The sequence below is a fragment of the Plecotus auritus genome (genome assembly GCF_963455305.1).
Source record: "Plecotus auritus genome assembly, chromosome: 1".
Lineage (NCBI taxonomy): Eukaryota > Metazoa > Chordata > Mammalia > Chiroptera > Vespertilionidae > Plecotus > Plecotus auritus.
The window spans coordinates 55,549,833-55,569,673 of record NC_137770.1 but is presented as its reverse complement, the minus strand read 5'-3'; the positions used below and the strand labels follow the sequence as shown (position 1 = coordinate 55,569,673).

Below are 19,841 nucleotides of genomic sequence, written 5' to 3'. Positions count from 1 at the left end.
AATAAAAAATAGAAAAAACGCACATCTATTACAGAGCATGCTTCTACAACTGAAAATAGGGGGACTATGTCTACTATAAAGAACTATTTAACATTTTAACACGTTTATGAAAAGTCATTTTGCTGAAGATTACTGCTATTATTCTCAGCTGGAGAAAAGTGAGTTTTCATCTCTATGTGGTAGCTTCAGCACATTGAAGTAGAGTTGAATTGGGGTTCACTACAGGATGCAGGGCAGTCAAGAGTCTACTCTAAGTATTAAACAGGGCCAGGTCTTTATTAAAAAGTTGATCCAAAAAACAATAAAAAAAAGTTGATCTTGATTCACCTGTAGGCAGCTGCTAAATGCTAGTTGCTCAGCTACCTTGTGCAACATTCTCCCTCTGTGATATTTCAGAAATGCCACAGTCTTCATTTATATAGTCCTAGATTGACAAACAAGAGAAACTTTTCCTCTTCGTATTAAGTCTAATACCTAGCAAAATGTAGATCAGTTAAAAATGTATATAACTTGACCAATATGGCCAGTTCAAGAAATATTTTACATGTCTTGTGGAGACTATTTTATGTTTGGAAATAAGTTTCTTGGTTTTGTTTTGGCTATGGAAGCTGTTTAACGATTATCTAACTCTTCCTAATTCAGTTGTACTTAGTATTTTTTTTTTTACAGTGATTACACTTGGTTTGTACTTTTAGAAAAGAGATTTTCTAAGTAAAATTCCAATTCAGAATTTGGTTTTGCTCCTGCTGATGCTTTTTCAGCTGTTAAAATTGATAAAACTAACCTGACTTTATTGAAATGAATGCATTTCCTAACCTCCTTTGCAAGGAACATGGTGCTCTTTCAAAATGCTTATCTAATATCTTCATATTTCTAGCTTAATAGCTCTACCAGTTATTACCCACATTGAGTTTTAAAATGAATTTATTAAAGAATATTATTAGGAAGGCAACGACGTTTGATTTGTCATTAAAAAAAAGTCTGTTTCTTCATGCTGTAGAATAAAGGTAATGTAAGAGGCTACAGAGTTATAAGCGTCTTGCTACTGGATTCTCTGATAGTATAGCACAGTGTAGTCGTTTCTGCAATGCTAGAATAAATAAAGTCTCTTCTATGCTTCTCTTTAAAAAGTGATGAATAATAACAGAAGATGGCATAAAAGAGCCATTTTTCTATTCATTCTGTAGTATTGGAGCCAGTATCTAGGAAACAGAGGAGAGAAAGAGTAAATTCAAGGAGCAATTTAATTTTTAAAATAATACCTTAAAAATAAAACAAGAACTAATCGTGGTGATGGTTTGAGGGGTAGGGAAGAAGAGGGGAAGCTGACCATGGAAATACCTAGAGGACTTAAAAGAACATTCCCTTTAAGACAGAAGTAAAACAAAATGCTTAGCTCTCCATATTATGCTAGAGAAAAACCACATACTACATTTGATTTATTAACTGCTAATAACCATATTTTTTTTTTTCCAGGTCCTTTACTATACCAAAATTTTATACCACAAGGGCTATAACATATAGTCAGAAGAGAATTATGTAACTTAGCTCCTGGTGAGAAACAGACCAAAATTCTAGCCACCATCACTTTTTTCTGCTGTTCTATTAGGAACTTAACTTTACTTCAGAAAGCTGACTTTTAGGAAAAATGAGCTTATTTCATAGTAGCACCACATATATCTGATACTTAAGGAATGGTATATTTTCTTAATTACTTAAACTTCAACTTCTGAATGCCAAACCATTTGCTTTAATTTTGGAAATAAAATTTCTAAAATTGTATTATTTTCTGCTGACACAGAGTAATGGCACACAATCTAAGCTTCTCTTGAATACTCAACAAGGTTTCCTTGGAAGATTACTACAATGTGTTGTAGAAGGGCAAGCTCCTCAGGAGCCACTGCAATAGTTGAGGCTGATCTGCTTCTTTTCATCCAGTTAAGTTTGAAAAAAACAGATAACTTGTATCTTTAAACAGGAGTAATATACTTGACCACCACAAACTGGGAGCCCCTGTAAGTAAAATACATTTTTACTCAGAGGCCTTCTTTACTGACTTTGTGGTTTGTCCCTATGTTTCTAATGATTTAAAACGACACTTTACTAGTCTACATCTGTGCTGTCCAATATGATAGCCACTGGCTAGCCACCTACAGCTATTCAAATTACTTAAAAGTTAACTAATAAAGTTAAAGAAAAATTAAAGCATTCGATTTCTCAGTTGCCCTAACAAAATTACAGACAATGATCATTTCCATCAGTACAAAAGTTATACAGAACAGTATTGGGCTACCTAATTTTGATAGATCTAGGAGTTATAAATTAATGCCTAAATTCTAGTAAAAACTTAAAAACCTAAAGGTTATGCTATACTATTAGCCTAAATTATATAAAAAAAATGAAAAATATACATTATCTGAAATATAGAAATGTTATCTTGTGATCCAGTAACTATAAAATAATATTGTTCCTTGCTGAAATGACAAAAAAGATGTATTTGATGACTATATTAAAAAGTCATATGCTTTTAAAGTTTGTAATTGGCTAGAAAGGTACAAGTCATTGTAACATTGCTAGTTTCAGAGGCTTTCTGACATCTGGAAGAGACCATTTCTTTCAAAAGGGCTAAAGGTATAATTTCATGCAGCCATTAAAAACCAGGTTTAAGAGAAGAGTTACAAACTATGTTTGAAAATGATTTGCAAATGTGTATACGTACATACGTATATTACTGTAAAAATATAAGACTAGGTTATACAAGAAATCATTAAAAATGTTATCTTCAGATAACATCAAATGTTGTTACAAATGTTTTTCTTCTGCATGCTTTTACTGTCTCTACATTTTTTTTCAGTGATTATTTCTTTAAAAACCCCAAGTATACAGAAAAAACCCCAACCCATAACCTGAGAAATGTAGGGTATTACTTTCTACATATTTATGTTTCTCTTGCTCCCCCCCCCTTTCTTTATTGATTAAGGTATTACATATGTGTCCTTATCTCCCCATTGCCCCCCCCCCCCCCCCGTGCTTGGTGTCTGTGTCCATTGGTTATGCTTATTTGCACACATACGAGTCCTTTGGTTGATCTCTCCCCCTTACCCCCACCCTCCCCTACCTTCCCTCTGAGGTCTCTTGCTTTTTAAAATTCCCCTTCTTGGACAGTTTTCTCTATTTAATTTCAGAAATAGCTGCTTTAAACGAATGGTTCAGATGATAAAGTAAAATTAAGTATATATTTAAAATACAATTAGCCAAAAGGAAAACTAATCATGGAACAGAAAGCAGAGATGTATACTTTTTGAAGCATTGAAGGACCTGAACAAGTCCCTTGGTTGGCTGTGGAAAATACACCAGCACAGATTAGAAATGGATACTTACTATTATAATTGACAAGGTTCTTATCATTAATTAAAATCTTAAATAACCATTTTTTAAATATAAAATGTACAGTTATCCAGCAACACAGAAACCATAGGATAAATTGTCAAAATTAAATGCTTCCTTAAATAGGTGGTGGTGAAAAAGCCTGATAAATACTTCAAATCTGTAGCTGAAATCCCCCCACACCTCCAACTCAATCTTGAAGTAGTCTGTGTGTCACATGAAATATCTATACTAAAGTTAATTTGAAATCTGGAATTCAGAATCTAGCTGAGAAGCCAGGTCTCTTCCTAGGAGTGGATCATTGACAGTTTTCCACCTTAGTTTCAGATGAAGATTTTCTGAAGACTCATAAAAACAAGATTTCAAGTAGCTTTGCTTTCACAGTAATTAGGTGAACACTTACTTTTACCATCACAGGCTACAATTTTCACTTTATCCACTTTAATAAGTTCTGTCACCTCTCTGAATTCAACATCATTCAATACAAAAGTCCACACATTATCGCAGAATCTGTATGTATTTAGAGAGCCCTTTAAAACAAAACATTTAGACATAATATGAAGTCATTTTTCCTCACATTTTCCTCCAAAGCAATTTGAGACTCAGCCACCAAGTACAAAATTCTTAAAATAGTATAATTCTTTAATATTTACCTTGCTTAATATTTTCCTTAATTTTCATCCTAACAATTAAAAAAAAAAAATCCCTAGATAAATTTGCCAAGGGAAGAGTTTAAATTTTCTGTGAGCAGAAAATAGTGAGCAGACTATTTTCAGCACTGTAAGTCTGTAAATTGCTTACCTGAAATCTGAAGATAGCTGTATTGCCTACTTGAACTCTTAAGAAAATTTGAATCTGTATTTCTACTGCCCTCATGTGGCTAAATTTGAAAGTTCATTTGAATTTTTATGTAAACACTGTTTAAAAGAACATATATTATTGTGTATGTTAATTCTCCACAACTATACAAAACATTAATTTTAACTCTGTGACTTAGCTCAGGGAATTACTGTATTAGCCACTACAATAAGACTACAATATTATTAAAATGAGTTTTTTTTTTTTTTTTTTTTTTTAGGAGCAGGAGTTTGATAAACATAACCTTAATGGATTACTCTGTTACTTACCTTCAAACCTGCAGATAATATTTTAGGCATTTGAAATCTCACTAATTCTTCAGGGAAGGTAGCCAAACATACATAGGTTAATTTGTGAAACAATGGAATAAAAAAATCTAAAATAAACTTTGGATCTCACATTAAATGGATGAACTTTAGTATCAAGGTACTAAGTAAAAATATAATTTTGTTATTATAAAACATGCCACAAAATTTGACTGAGCCATTTCTTCCTTTCATGACTAATAAATATGTAGGGGTCCTAAAAAACACTGTTGAAACAACCTTTGGTACAGGCTACTAGGTTTTGGAAAAAAATATCCTTACCCTGAAATTGACTCTGTTCCTGACCCTTTGTGCCAATGCTGAATTTATAGCCTTATCAAATTGAAGTAGAACTTGAAGGGCAAGTTGGGGAGTGATCTGTTGAGACTGAGGAAAAGTAAAGGTCATACATCAGAAGAGCATTAAAGACAAAATAAACAAAAACACGAATTATCATGAAAAAATTTCACTGAGGCTAACCAGAGTCTCTAAGCTCACACCCCTTATTTTCCTTTGCCATAACTGACAATTAGGCAATCAGCCTGACAGTATTTTCTTGCATTATCTTGACACAACATAATTTTTTTTTAAAAAAATGCAATGATGTTACAATGCCGGTACAAAACTTTGACTATCATTCCTTATAGTATCTGGTAAGAGGCATTTGATAAACTGAACCACTTTTCATTTAAATAAAAAACATACGACCAATAATACATTTTAAAAAACCTAATAAATCTCATTAAAGCTCATTAAATATATAAAAGCAAATGGAAATAATGTTCTTAGATGAGAGATTAGTATAAAAATTCTCTTGAAATTAAAATTAAAATTTCTAATTTAAATCTCAAAAAACTTTAAAAAATTGTTCAAATTTATCTTAAAGCTACATAGAATATGTCTTTCTTATATATGTGAGAAGAAAACCAACACATTAATCTTTAACAAAAATATTTGAAAATTCAGATATATGCAAGTATATCATTCAATCATTACATTTTATGATCCACAGTAGGATGGTATAAATGCACAGGAATTTGAGATTATTAATCTGAATACTGATTTACTGGGCCAAATAATCTATGATATTGAACCTCTTTGCCTGGAATCCTATATAATAAAGATGTAATATGCAAATGGTCATTACGCCGTGAAGTGTAATGACCGACTGCATAACCACCAGATCATGGATCAGCAGGAGGGTGGGGCAGCAAGCTACAAGCAGGCAGCGGAGAGCTACAGGAGGGCGGCAGTGAGCTACTGGCTTCAAGCAGGTGGCAGAGAGCTACAGGAGAGGGCAGGGCAGCAAGCTATGAGGGGTGAGGTGAGGGAAGGAGGGCGGGTGGAGCTATAGGGAGGTGGGGCAGCGGGCAGCGAGCTACTGGTGCATGGATTCGTGCACAGGGCTACTAACAAGAATTATTATAGACCCTTTTAAATAAAAATGCTGATTTTTAGTCTCTTACCTGTATGAGTTCATCGAGGCTTTCCTGAAGACTATTTCCCAAAGTGGTATTTCTATATAATTGATATGCCATGGCTTAGAAGGAAGGAACTTTTTCTTATTCAGTCTTGCATTGATGTCCTAAAAATTTAATATAAAAGTATTAAAAAAAGAAAACACTATAAATTATGTATGTAAAGTCTATACATTCTAACATATATGACCAGAACTCTTAGAAATTGAAAATTACTATATAATAATTTTAGAATTACAAGGAATAGTTAAAAATGATTTTCCAAATTATGTTATTTTGACATAGGCATTTATATTCTTTTATACAAAGTATAGATATTACAATTATTAAAATGTACACATTTATCATTTCTTTCAAAAGTTTACCTTTTGACTTAGCCTAGAATTTACCATGTACCATTCTTTCTTCTTACTGTCAAGTCACTGATTCAGACAATATTCAGATCACATTTGCATGCCTTCCCCTTCATTTTCCTGTTCTCTTAAAATCTGATATTTATAGAGCACTTACCAAGAAGAGATAGCACTGTGATAGGTACTAGGGAGAGGAAGATAAATATACATTTCTGACCTTAAAAATTATACTCTAAGAGACATATAAAAAAGTTAAATTCAAAAGAGAGTAAGAACTGTGCTACAGATATACAATGTACTATGGACTGAATGAGTTGGTTCACAAAAGCCTCCTAATTCAAGCTAGTGTTTAGCCAAGCAAAGGAGGAAAGTCATCCCAGGCTAAAAGAATAGAATGGTTAAAGCCAGAGAGGATAAGATAATATTTTGTAAAGAGAACTATAAATTGTTCTGTATTATTAGGGTACAGGTATGAAGTGGTAAAAGATGAGTTAAAAAAAGATGGCATGGATGGATTTGTTCTATCTGGAGAAGTGCAGGGTTTCATAGCGAAGGTAATGGGGAGCTACTAAAGCATTCTAGTCAGGAAAGGTCATGCAAATTGGCAGCCATATGAAGAATGTATTTGAGTGCAAGATTAGAAAGAGAGGCAGGGCCCTGGCCGGTTTGCTCAGTGGTTAGAGCATCAACCCATAGACCTGAGGGTACATGAAGGGCATGTATTTCGGTTGCAGGCTCCATCTCTGGTCCGAGTCAGGGTGCGAACAAGAGGCAACCAATCAACATGTCTCTCTCACATCAATGTTTCTCTTTCTCCCTTTTCTCCATCCTCTCCTTCCTCACCTCCACTCTCTAAGAAAAAAAAAAAAATCAATAAAAAAATATCCCTAGGAGAGAAATTTATTTATTTATTTTTTTTTAAAAAAGGGAAATATACTACTGCCACCTTCTTCCAAGAAGGAAGAAGGTGGCAGTAGTATATAATCAACAAATATTTACTGAGCTTCTGCTGCATGTCTGGTATAAGATCCCTGACCTCATGGCACTTTCAGTTTAGAGAAGGACAGGAGGAGATATAATCAAGGACTAATCATCAGTCAGAACTCAGCAAAAATGGCCAATTATCAATCTTCACATCACACACCTTGTGAGCATTTGATATACTAGGTCATTTCTGCTTCTTGAAGCCTTTTCTTTATTTATTTGGGGGGAGAGGACCCCACAGTCACTTCTCTCCCCCCACTTCACTGGATACTGTGTATTTCAAGTTTTCTTTTGCTGGTTCCTCCTCAGCAACCCAACTTCTAAGTACCTGAAGGCTGCTTAAGTTTTCCCTATACTTATTGCTTTAGTTTCCCCTTGTTGCTATATATAATAAAATTGCCTACTTGACACTGGACGGAATTATCATATACGTTGGTGACTCAAATTAAATTTGTCAAAACCAAATTCCTGATACTACCGCTCCAAACCTTTCTGCCTTCAATTTGCCCACCTCAGTCAACAGTAGACAGCTCCAAAGCCTTATAATCCACTTTAACTTCCCTCTTTCTCTGAATTCCATGTCAGCCAATCCTTTCAGTTCTTCCTTTTACTAGTAAATATAGCCAAACCTGACAACTTTTACCGTCTCCACTGCTAGCACTAAGTCATCATCATCTGTCACTATGATTACTGTCATAGCCCAGTAAGGAGTCTCCCTGTTCCTACCCCACCTCCCACCCCCAGAGCACCCACACTGGGCCTTTTAAGTCATAAATCAAACCACATCACTCATTTATTAAAAAATCCCAATGCTGGTCACTGTCTCTCCATCAGAAGAGGGCAGAGGTCCATCCGGCCCCAGCTTTTCTTTCTATCTCTGTGTCTTGTCTCTTTCTTTTATTTCTCAATCCCCAGCCGCCTCTACGCAGGAATTGGACCCACACTCTAGCCGTGCTGGATGCGGAAAAGAGAGAAAATAGTTACATCTGGCACCCACGTGGTCTAGCTGAGTACAGAGGCAAGAGGCGAGGGGGTCGCTCCAAGAAGTGTGTGCACCACAGAATAAGGACCATGCCATATTGAAGGGGAAAGTGGATATTATCGGAAGCCTGAAAATCTACAACTACAGCACCCACCAAACAGCTGCGAACCCAAGAACACCGGTCCCCAATTGGAGCAAACACGCGGATTCACAGGAGCTCTACACTCCACTATGAAAAGGAGAGCAAGAACTACATAACCAGACACCTGGAGAAGAGAAACCATGGGGAGACAAAGGAACAGCCTGCATATGAAAGAAAAGCAGGCATCACCAGAAAAGGAAGTAAATGAAATGGAGGCAAGCGACCTATCAGAGAAAGAATTCAGAGAAATGGTCATAAGGTGGCTGAAAAGAATGGAAGACAAATTCGACAATGAGTAACAACCAAGAGGAAATGAAGAACCAAGAAGAAATGAAAAATGACATCGCTGCTGTAAAGATCTCAATAGAAAGCATCAAGAGTAGACTAGAAGAAGCAGAGGACTGCATCAGTGAGCTAGAAGACAAGGTAGGAAAAAATACCCAAGTAGAGCAGCTTCTAGAAAAAAAAAATTAAAAAGCAGGAGGAGAGCGTAAGGGAACTTTGGGACAACACCAAACAAAACAACATCCGCATAATAGGAGTTCCAGAAGGAGAGGAAACTGAGCAAGGAATAGAAAACCTGTTTCAAGAAATAATGACAGAAAACTTCCCTGATATAGGGAAGAAAAAACACATACAAATCTAAGAAGCTCACAGAGTCCCAAGCAAAATGAACCCCAAAAGACTGACACCAAGGCACATTATAATTAAATTGGCAAACACCAACGACAAAGTAAGAATCTTAAAAGCGGCAAGAGAGAGACAGAAAGTTACCTACAAAGGAACCCCCATCAGACTAGCGACTGATTTCTCAACAGAAACTCATCAGGCCAGAAGGGAATGGAATGAAATATACAAAGTCATGCAAAGGAAGGGTCTGAATCCAAGAATACTATACCCAGCAAGGCTATCAATCAAAACTGAAGGTGAAATCAGGAGCTTCCAGACAAAAAAGGACTAAGGGAATTTATTACCACCAAACCAGCAATGCAAAAAATGCTAAAGGGTCTGCTGTAAAAAAAAAAAAAAAAAAAAAAAAAAAAAAAAAAAAAAAAAAAAAAAAAAAAAGGAAGCCAAGAAAAAACACAGGGGTAAAGAATAAAAATGGTGCCAAAACCGGTTTGGCTCAGTGGATAGAGCGTCGGCCTGCAGACTGAGGGGTCCCGGGTTCGATTCCGGTCAGGGGCATGTACCTTGGTTGCGGGCAAATCCCCAGTGGGGGTTGTGCAGGAGGCAGCTGATCGATGTTTCTCTCTCATCGATGTTTCCGACTCTATCCCTCTCCCTTTCTCTCTGTAAAATATCAATAAAATATATATATATATAAAAAAAAAGAATAAAAATGGCGACAAATAAGTACCTATCAATAATAACTTTAAATGCAAATGGATTAAATGACCCAATCAAAAGACATAGGGTAACAGATTGGATAAGAAAACATGACCCATATATCTGCTGTCTACAAGAAACTCACCTCAAAAAAAAAAGACACACCCAGACTGAGGGTGAAGGGATGGAAAAAGGTTTTTCAGGTGAATGGAAATGAAAAAAAAAGCTCGGGTAGCAATACTTATATCTGACAAATCAGATCTCAAAGTGAAGGACATAAAAAGAAATAAGGAAGGCCACTTCATAATACTAAAGGGAGCAATCCAACAAGAAGAAATAACTCTGGTAAACATATATGCACCCAATACAGGAGCACCCAAATACATAAAAAAACTCCTGGAGGATATCAAGGGAGAGATTGACAGCAATACAATCATAGTAGGAGACTTTAATACCCCACTATCACCACTGGACAAATCCTCTAAACAAAAAAATCACAAAGAAACATCAATCCTAAATGACTCACTACACCAGATGGAATTGACATCTTCAGAACATTTCACCCCAAAGCCACAGAATAGACATTCTTCTCAAGTGCACATGAGTCATTTTCAAAGACAGACCATATATTGGGTCATAGGCAAAGTCTCTTCAAATTCAAGAAGATAGAAATCATATCAAGTATCTTCTCAGACCACAGTGGCATAAAACTGGAAATCAACTACAATAAAAAAAATCCAAAAAAAAAAATCAAACACATGGAGACTAAACAGCATGCTATTAAACAATGACTGGGTTACCAGAGAGATCAAGGAAGAAATAAAAAACATCATGGCAACAAATGACAATGAAAACACAACAATCCAAAATCTACGGGACACAGCGAAAGCAGTCTTGAGAGGGAAGTTTATAGCTCTACAAGCCTACTGCAAAAAACAAGAAACAATGGTAATAAATTACCTAACCCAACAACTCAAAGAGTTAGAAAAAGAGCAACAAGAAAAGCCCAGTGTAAGCAGAAGGAAGGAAATAATAAAGATCAGAGCAGAGATAAACGACATAGAGACCAAAGAAACAATACAAAAGACCAACAAAACCAAGAGCTGGTTCTTTGAAAGGATAAACAAGATTGATGAACCTCTAGCTAAGCTCACCAAGAAGCAAAGAGAAAGGACCCAAATAAACAAAATCAGAAATGAAAGAGGTGAAATAACAACAGACCCCACCAAAATACAAAGGATTGTTAAAAAATACTATGAACAACTCTATTCCAACAAACTGGACAACCTGGAGGAAATGGACATATTCCTAGAAAAATATAACCTTCCAAAACTCAATCAGGAAGATTCTAAAAATCTCAATAGGCTAATAACTATGGAAGAAATTGAAGCAGTCATCAAAAAGCTCCCAGCAAACAAAAGCCCGGGGCCAGACGGCTTCACAGGGGGAGTTTTACCAAACATTCAAGGAAGAACTAAAACCTATCCTTCTCAGACTATTCCAAAAAATTCAAGAGGAAGGAACACTTCCAAGCTAATTTTATGAAGCCAGTATCACCCTAATACCAAAACCAGATAAAGACAACACAATGAAGGAGAATTACAGGCCAATATCCCTCATGAATGTAGATGCCAAAATCCTCAACAAAATTCTAGCAAATCGGATCCAGCAGTACATCAGAAAGATCATACACCATGACCAAGTAGGGTTTATCCAAGGAATGCAAGGATGGTACAATACCTGCAAATCAATAAACGTGATACATCACATAAACAAATTGAGAGATAAAAATCACATAGTCATATCAATTGATGCAGAAAAAGCATTTGACAAAATCCAACACCCTTTCTTGATAAAAACTCTCAACAAGGTGGGAATAGAAGGATCATACCTCAACATAATAAAAGCCATATATGATAAACCGACAGCTAACATCATACTCAATGGACAAAAACTAAAACCATTTCCCCTAAGAACAGGATCAAGACAGGGATGCCCACTCTCACCACTCCTGTTCGACATAGTACTGGAAGTATTAGCCATTGCAATTAGACAAGAAGAAGAAATAAAAGGCACCCAAATTGGAAAAGAAGTAAAGCTGTCCTTATTTGCAGATGACATGATATTGTACATAAAAAACCTGAAAGACTCCATCAAAAAACTAACAGACTTAATAAATGAATTTGGCAATGTAGCAGGATACAAAATTAATGCCAAGAAATCTATGGCATTTCTATACACCAATAGTGAACTTTCAGAAAGAGAGACTAAAAAAGCCATCCCATTTACCATCGCACCAAAAAAATTAAGATACCTAGGAGTAAACTTAACTAAGGATGTAAAAGACCTGTACACAGAAAACTACAGGACACTGAAAAAAGAGATAGAGGAAGACGTAAACAGATGGAAGAACATACCATGTTCATGGATTGGGAGAATCAACATCATTAAAATGTCCATAATACCCAATGCAATCTATAGATTCAATGCATTCCCCATTAAAATACCAATGGCATATTTCACAGACCTAGAAAGAACTCTCCAAAAATTCATCTGGAATAAAAAAAGACCCCGAATAGCCACAGCAATCCTGAGAAAGAGGAACAAAGTAGGTGGGATCTCAATACCAGATTTCAAGCTGTATTACAAAGCCACTGTTCTCAAAACAGCCTGGTACTGGTACAAGAACAGACATATAGACCAATGAAATAGAATAGAGAACCCAGAAATTGACCCAAAGCACTATGCTCAATTAATATTTGACAAAGGAGGCATGAACATACAATGGAATCAAGACAGTCTCTTCAATAAATGGTGTTGGGAAAATTGGACAGATACATGCAAAAAAATGAAACTAGACCACCAACTTACACCATACACAAAAATAAACTCAAAATGGATACAGGACTTAAACATAAGACGGGAAACCATAAAAATACTAGAGGAATCCACAGGCAGAGAAATCTCTGACATATGCCGAAGCAATTTCTTCACCGATACTGCTCCTAGGGCAATGGAAGCTAAAGAGAAAATAAACAAATGGGCTACATCAAAATAAAAAGCTTTTTCACAGCAAGAGAAACCATCAACAAAACAACCAGAAAGCCCACTGTATGGGAGAACATATTTGCAAATGGTATCACTGATAAAGGTTTAATCTCCAACATCTACAGGGAACTTAAACAACTTAATAAAAAGAAAATAAATGATCCAATAAAAAAATGGGCAACGGACCTAAACAGAATCTTTTCGAAAGAAGACAGAAGGAAGGCCAAGAGACACATGAAAACATGATCAAAGTCACTAATTATTCCAGAGATGCAAATCAAAACGACAATGCGGTACCATCTCACACCTGTCAGAATGGCAATCATCAACAAATCAACAAACGACAAGTGCTGGTGAGGATGCGGAGAAAAAGGAACCCTCGTGCACTGCTGGTGGGAATGCAGACTGGTGCAGCCACTGTGGAGTACAGTATGGAGTTTCCTCAAAAAACTAAAAATGGAACTCCCATTTGACCCAGTAATCCCACTTCTAGGAATATATCCCAAGAAACTAGAAATACCAATCAGAAAGGATATATGCACCCCTATGTTCATGTTCATAGCACCACAATTCACCATAGCTAAGATTTGGAAACAGCCTAAATGCCCATCAGGCAGATGAGTGGATTAGAAAACTATGGTACATCTATACAATGGAATACTACAGTGCTATAAAAAAGAAGGGATTCTTACCATTTGCAGCAGCATGGATGGACCTGGAGAGCATTATGTTAAGTGAAATTAGCTAGGCAATGAAATAAAAATACCACATGATCTCACTCATTTATGGAAAATAAAGAACATTATAACCTGATGAATAAAAAGATAGATACAGAGGCAGTAAAGCACCCAGCAGACTGTCAAATTACAGCGGGAAGGCTGGGGAGTGTTGGGGAGGGGGGGGAAATAGATCAACCAAAGGACTTGTATGCATGCATATAAGCACACCAATGGACACAACACACTGCGGGGGTGGGATGAGGGCATGTAACCGGGGATAGGGGGTAGGGGAGGCTGGGGGAAGGGCAATGGGGAAAATAAAGGAGATATATGTACTAATATATGTAATACTTTAAACAATAAAAATAAAATAAAATCTGAAATAAAAAAGACAAAGATTCTTAAGTGAAAAAAAAAAATCCCAATGCCAGCATCTTATCTCAGAGTAAAAAAGTTCTTTTAATGTATAGCAAAACCTACATGATCTGGGCCCTCTTCCACTAACTCTCTGAACTTTTCTTTTTCCACTTCCTCATTTACTGGCTCCAGGCTGGTCCTTTGTTGTTCTTCAATATAGGAAGATGTTCCTGCTTTAAGACCTCTGCACTGGCTGTTTTCTTTGCTTTGAATGGTATTCTCAGGTTCCTGCATTGTTCACTCCCTCATTTGATTCTGAGTGCTGCCCAAATGTCACTTCATCAGAAAGGACTTCTTTGACCAACCAAAGGATTATCTCCCTGCCTGCTTATGCTATTTTATTCTTATTCATATCATTAATTGAGGCTGACATTTTAAATGTTTATTCTGTTTCCATCCACAAACATAGATTTTCCATGAAGTTTTATTTATATATATATATATATATATATATATATATATATATATATATATATATTTATCATCTAGAACAGTGGTTCTCAACCTTTCTAATGCCGCGACCCTTTAATACAGTTCATGTTGTGGTGACCCCCAACCATAAAATTATTTTTGTTGCTACTTCATAACTGTAATTCTGCTGCTGTTAATGAATCGAAATGTAAATACCTGTGTATGAGAACCGCTGCTGTAGAGCCTAAGACCATCAGAAAACACAGATATTTACATTACGATTCATTAACAGCAGCAGAATTACAGTTGACCCACACGTTGAGAACCGCTGCTGTAGAGCCTAAGACCATCGGAAAACACAGATATTTACATTACGATTCATTAACAGCAGCAGAATTAAAGTTATGAAGTAGCAATGAAAGTAATTTTATGGTTGGTGGTCACCACAACATGAGGAACTGTATTAAAGGGTCGTGGCATTAGAAAGGTTGAGAACCACTGTCTTAGATTGTCAAGTAAAAAAAAACAAAAACAAAAAATGACAACAGTCAACACAATAGCTGTCTGGTGTGAATGAATAAAAATTATACCTGGGGGGAAAAAAGAGGAACAATTGTAATAATCTGAACAATAAATATTAAAAAAAAATTATATCTATTTTTTTGATAGATCAGCAAAAAATATATATATTTTTGGTGTGCTATTGAATTTTACTAATTCGTTTATGTGTGCCATGAGATGAAAAAGGTTGAAAATTGCTGCCACAGATGAAACAGAAATCAAGATTTCAGGAATAAACCCAAACCTATATAGTCAATTAATCTATGACAGGCAAGAATGAATATACAATGGTATAAAGACAGTGTTGTCCGTGAATTTTGGTAAAACTGGACAGATACATGCAAAAGAATGAAACTGGATCACTTTCTTACACCATATATAAGAATACACTCAAAATGAATTAAAGACTTAAATATAAGACCCGAAAACATAAAACTCCTAGAAAAAAAACAGGCAGTAAACTCTTTGGCATCACTCTTAGTAATAAGAGTGTGTGTGTGTGTGTGTGTGTGTGTGTGTGTGTATGATATGTGTCCTTGGCCAAGGGAAATAGAAAATAAAGAAATGGGACTACATCAGCCTAAAGAGTTTTTGCACAGAAAAGGAAACCATCAACAAAATGAAAAAAACAACATGAAAAGGAGAAAATATTTGCCAATTATACATCCTACTAGAGGCCTGATGCATGAAAATTCATGCACTGGAGGGGGGGTCCCTCAGCCTGGCCTGCCCCTTCTCACAGTTCGGGAGCCTACAGGGGCAGGAGGCAACTCAGCAATCAGGGGAAGGCGGTGCCCCCATCACACCTCTGCTGCTGCCACTGCCGGCAGCGCAAGCCTCGGCCAGCCCTGGTTACCTGAGCCTCGGGCAGCCCTGGGAGGCTGGGCAGCCACCATCCGAGGCTTGCCTGCACCTCGGGCTGGCCCTGGGTGGCTGGGGGGCTAAGGGGACTGGGGGACTCCGGAGGCAAGCGCATGGCAAGCCCGGGCCCGCCTGGGTGCTGCCATCTTTGAGGACAGGGCAGTCAATTAGCATATTCCCTCTTTATTAGATAGGATAAGGGGTTAATATAAAAAAAACATAAGGAACTCATGCAACTTAACACCCCAAACCCAAATAATCCAATTAAAAATGAGCAGAGAACCTAAATAAACATTTCTCCAAAGAGGATGTACATATGACCAATAGACATATGCAAAGATGCCCAGCATTACTGATCATCAGGGAAATACAAATTAAAACCACAATGAGGTATTACCTCTCACCTGTGAGAATGGCTATCACCAATAAATCAATAAATAACAAGTGCTGGTGAGGATCTGGAGAAAAGGGAATCCTCACTTACTGTTGGTAGATAGTAAACTGGTGCAGCCACTATGAAAAAAGTGTGCAAGTTCCTAAAAAATTAAATAGAACCACCATATGACCCAGCAATTCCACTTCTGAGTATTTATATAAAAAAATACAAAACACCAATTCCAAAAAAATTTATGCACCCTATGTGCATTGCAGCATTATTTACAATAGCCAAGTTATGGAAGCAACCTAAGTGTTCATCAGTAGGCAAATGGGTAAAGAAGATGTGTATATGTATATGTACAATGGAATATTACTCAGCCATAAAAAATGAAATCTTGCCATTTGTAACAACATGGATTGACCTATAGGGTATTGTGCTAAGTGAAATAAGTCAGACAGAGAAAGACAAATACCATTTAATTTCACTTATATGTGGATTCTAAAAAAACAAATGAACAAAACAGAAACAGACTCATACAGAGAACTGAAAGTTGCCAGATGGAAGAGGGGTTAGAGGGCTGAGTGAAAAAGGGTGAAGGGATTAAAATGTACAGATTACCAGTTATAAAAACAGTCATGGGGATGGATGTAAAGTACAATATATGAAATATAGTCAGTAATATTGTAATAGCAGTGTCTGGTGTCACATGAGCGTTAGACTTTCTGAGGTGATAACTCTGTAAGTTATATAAGTGTCTAATCACTATGTTATAGACCTGAAACTAATATATTATTGTATGTCAACTGTAATTAAAATAAAATTATAAAAACAATCTTGAAAAAGAGTTGAAGGTATCAAGCTTCTTGATCTATATTACAAATCAATTGTAATCAAATTGCACAGTATTGGCATTAGAAAAAACATAACGGCTATTTCTAGTCACAAAACATCACCAGTTCACAGGTGGCAAGAGCCTATCCAGCAGCTTGGGGTGCAAAGTGGGAACCCACCATGGACAGGACACCCTTCCATGTAGGGTGCAATCACACACACACACACACACACACACACACACACACACACTCAGATTGGGACAATGTAGGCAGGCCAATTCACCTAACGTGCACATCTGTGGGATGAGGGAGGAAACCTGAGCACCTGGAGAAACCCATGCAGACATGGGGAGAACATGTTAACTCCACACAAATAGTGGTGTTGGCTTGGAATCAATTTTTTTCATCAACATTATAATCAAACGATTTTATTTGAGGTCCTGAAGTATACACAATAAAATACTTACTATTCAGCCATAACATAAGGCTAAAACCTTGCCATTTGCGACATGATGGACCTTGAGGGCATTATGATAAGTAAGTCAGAGAGAGACATATGATCTCACTTATATATGGAATCTAAAACCCCAAAACAAGCAAACTAAGCTCAGATACACGCAACAGAGTGATGGTTTGGGGGGGGGGGGGGGGGACGGGGGACTCTCCTAAGGTTACAAACTTCCATTTATAAAGTAAGTCCTGGGGATATAATACATAGCAGCGATTTTCAACTCTTTTCATCTCATGGCACACATAAACTAATTACTAAAATTGTGCGGCACACTGGTTGAAAATCATTAATATATAGCATGCTGACTAGTTAAGAATACTGTATTGCATATTTGAAAGTTGCTAAGAGAGATCTTAAAAGTCATCACAAAGAAAAACAAATTTAGCCCTAGCCGGTTTGGCTCGGTGGATAGAGCGTCGGCCTGTGGAATGAAGGGTCCCAAGTTCCATTCCGGTCGGGGGCACATGCCTGGGTTGTGGGCTCGGTCCCCAGTGTGGGGCGTGCAGGAGGCAGCCAATCAGTGATTCTCTCTCATCATTGATGTTTCTATCTCTCTTTCCCTCTTCCTTCCTCTCTGAAATCAATAAAAATATATTTTAAAAAAAGAAAAACAAATTTAAACTATGGTGATGGTGATCATTTCTGTAATATATACCATTACTTGCTTTAATGATTTTAGATCTTAAAAATTCCTTTGCAATGTTGAAATATTTTAGATATGTTATCAGCCATACAAATCTACTACTCTGTCATTTTGCAGTTTAAGGAAAATTAAATTAGAAGGTCCCTCATTTGGAAGTAACTCAAAGTCCTAGTCCTTGATCAAACTATCCAGTTAAATTCACTCCTTTCCCGAAGTTCGCATGAAGTTGGAAGGCGGGCTTCACAAGAATGAGCGAAGCAGCAAAAGAATGAGGGAACCCGTTTCCGGATTTGGCCCTCAACCCCCAAACCCTGGATGCTGTAAGACATTCACCTGGCCACACCAGGCCAAAACTCGGCGCGGGGCTGGGCGCAGGCCTCCCCTAGCACCTTTCGGCGGGCGCCGGGGGGAGAACAAGCCTCCCGCCGCCTTCCTCCCGGGTACCCACCGCAGGGCCATCCCGGCACTGAAGTTGGTAACAGGTCGACCCACGGCTCGGGAGCGAAGGGCCTCACCCTCCATGCAGCCCTCGGAAAAGACCCACACGACCGCAGCCCCGGCAGTGGGAGCGGGGCAGGGAGCGCGGGCACGGCTCACTCGTACCTGTGGGGAAGGCGCTTCCCGCCGCGGAGCAGACAGAATCAGCACCGCCAGGAGCCCAGAAGGAGGCTCTTACCACCTCTTCCCCACCACCTCTTTAGCCGCAGCAGAAACCGCAGAACTAGGCCAACGACCCGGAAGTGCTCGCAGAACCTGGAAGTGGCGTCACGGCGAGGCCAGGAAGGCCCCGCCCACCAACTCCTCCTATGCGCTACTCAAGTTTTGCGAGGGGCGGGCGCAGTTGTGGAGAGAGGAGGGGCGTGAGGGCCCATGGACAGGTAACCGTTTCCAGTAATTCACCAGGTTTACTAAATCGTTCATAAGGGAATTATAACTTTTAAGATTAGTCTTTTCCACTGTAAGATGCACAATTAGGAAATGCAAGGCAGTCATATTTTATGTCTGAGATGTGTTCAGGGTTAACACTGTTTAAAACCTTGCAATGCTAAATTTAAGACAAATTCTTAAAATTATACCAGGAATTTATTTACCATTCAAAATAGGGCTGCAATTAATTTAGCCCAGAAAGCTTTCAGTTTGTGATTCATGAAGAACTTTAGTTTGGGAGAATTTGTATTTAATATTTGTTCCCAATGCAAGACAAATACTCTTATATAGGGTGTCCCCCCAAAATGTATACACTTAACAACTGATAGCTCAATTGATGTTTCTTTTTAGATTTAATCCATTGGAATTAATAATTATTCAAGGTGTGTATACATTTTTGGGGACACCCTGTATTTTGAGTCTATATAATCCTAAATGCTGTCCTATGGAATAAAAGCATCAGTAATGTGCACAGCTGTCTGCCATTAAGTGGCTGACTAGTGATTAAGGAGTAAATGCAAAATAAGTGCTACTAGATGGATCCTCCAAGCAGGTCTATAAGCTATACAGGTTGTCATTTGTACCATGTTTTCAGCCACTTACTGATTTCATCGTTGGATTGCCCACTAACTGAAAGAATTCTAAACTATGAAACACAAAGTTTGGTTATAGTTAAGATAACATTTAACGGGGGAACAATGTGTAAAATAGAT

General features: G+C 37.4%; 1 protein-coding gene across 2 annotated transcripts; it reads right to left on the bottom strand.

Annotated features, from left to right (window-relative positions):
- Positions 1–906: 906 nt before the first annotated feature.
- On the bottom strand, positions 907–18,960 carry GTF2A2 (general transcription factor IIA subunit 2). Of its 2 annotated transcripts, XM_080645184.1 has the most exons (5): positions 18,805–18,960; positions 6,017–6,135; positions 4,833–4,937; positions 3,791–3,917; positions 907–1,202 (listed from the first exon to the last, which is right to left on the bottom strand). In XM_080645184.1, exons 2-5 carry the CDS (start codon positions 6,086–6,088, stop codon positions 1,177–1,179), a joined length of 330 nt encoding a protein of 109 aa, XP_080501310.1. In that variant the 5' UTR covers positions 6,089–6,135; positions 18,805–18,960; the 3' UTR covers positions 907–1,176. The 2 variants fall into 2 exon arrangements, with proteins under 2 accessions (XP_080501310.1, XP_080501309.1); XM_080645183.1 differs by lacking the exon at positions 907–1,202 and having other exon boundaries at positions 3,608–3,917.
- Positions 18,961–19,841: the final 881 nt, after the last annotated feature.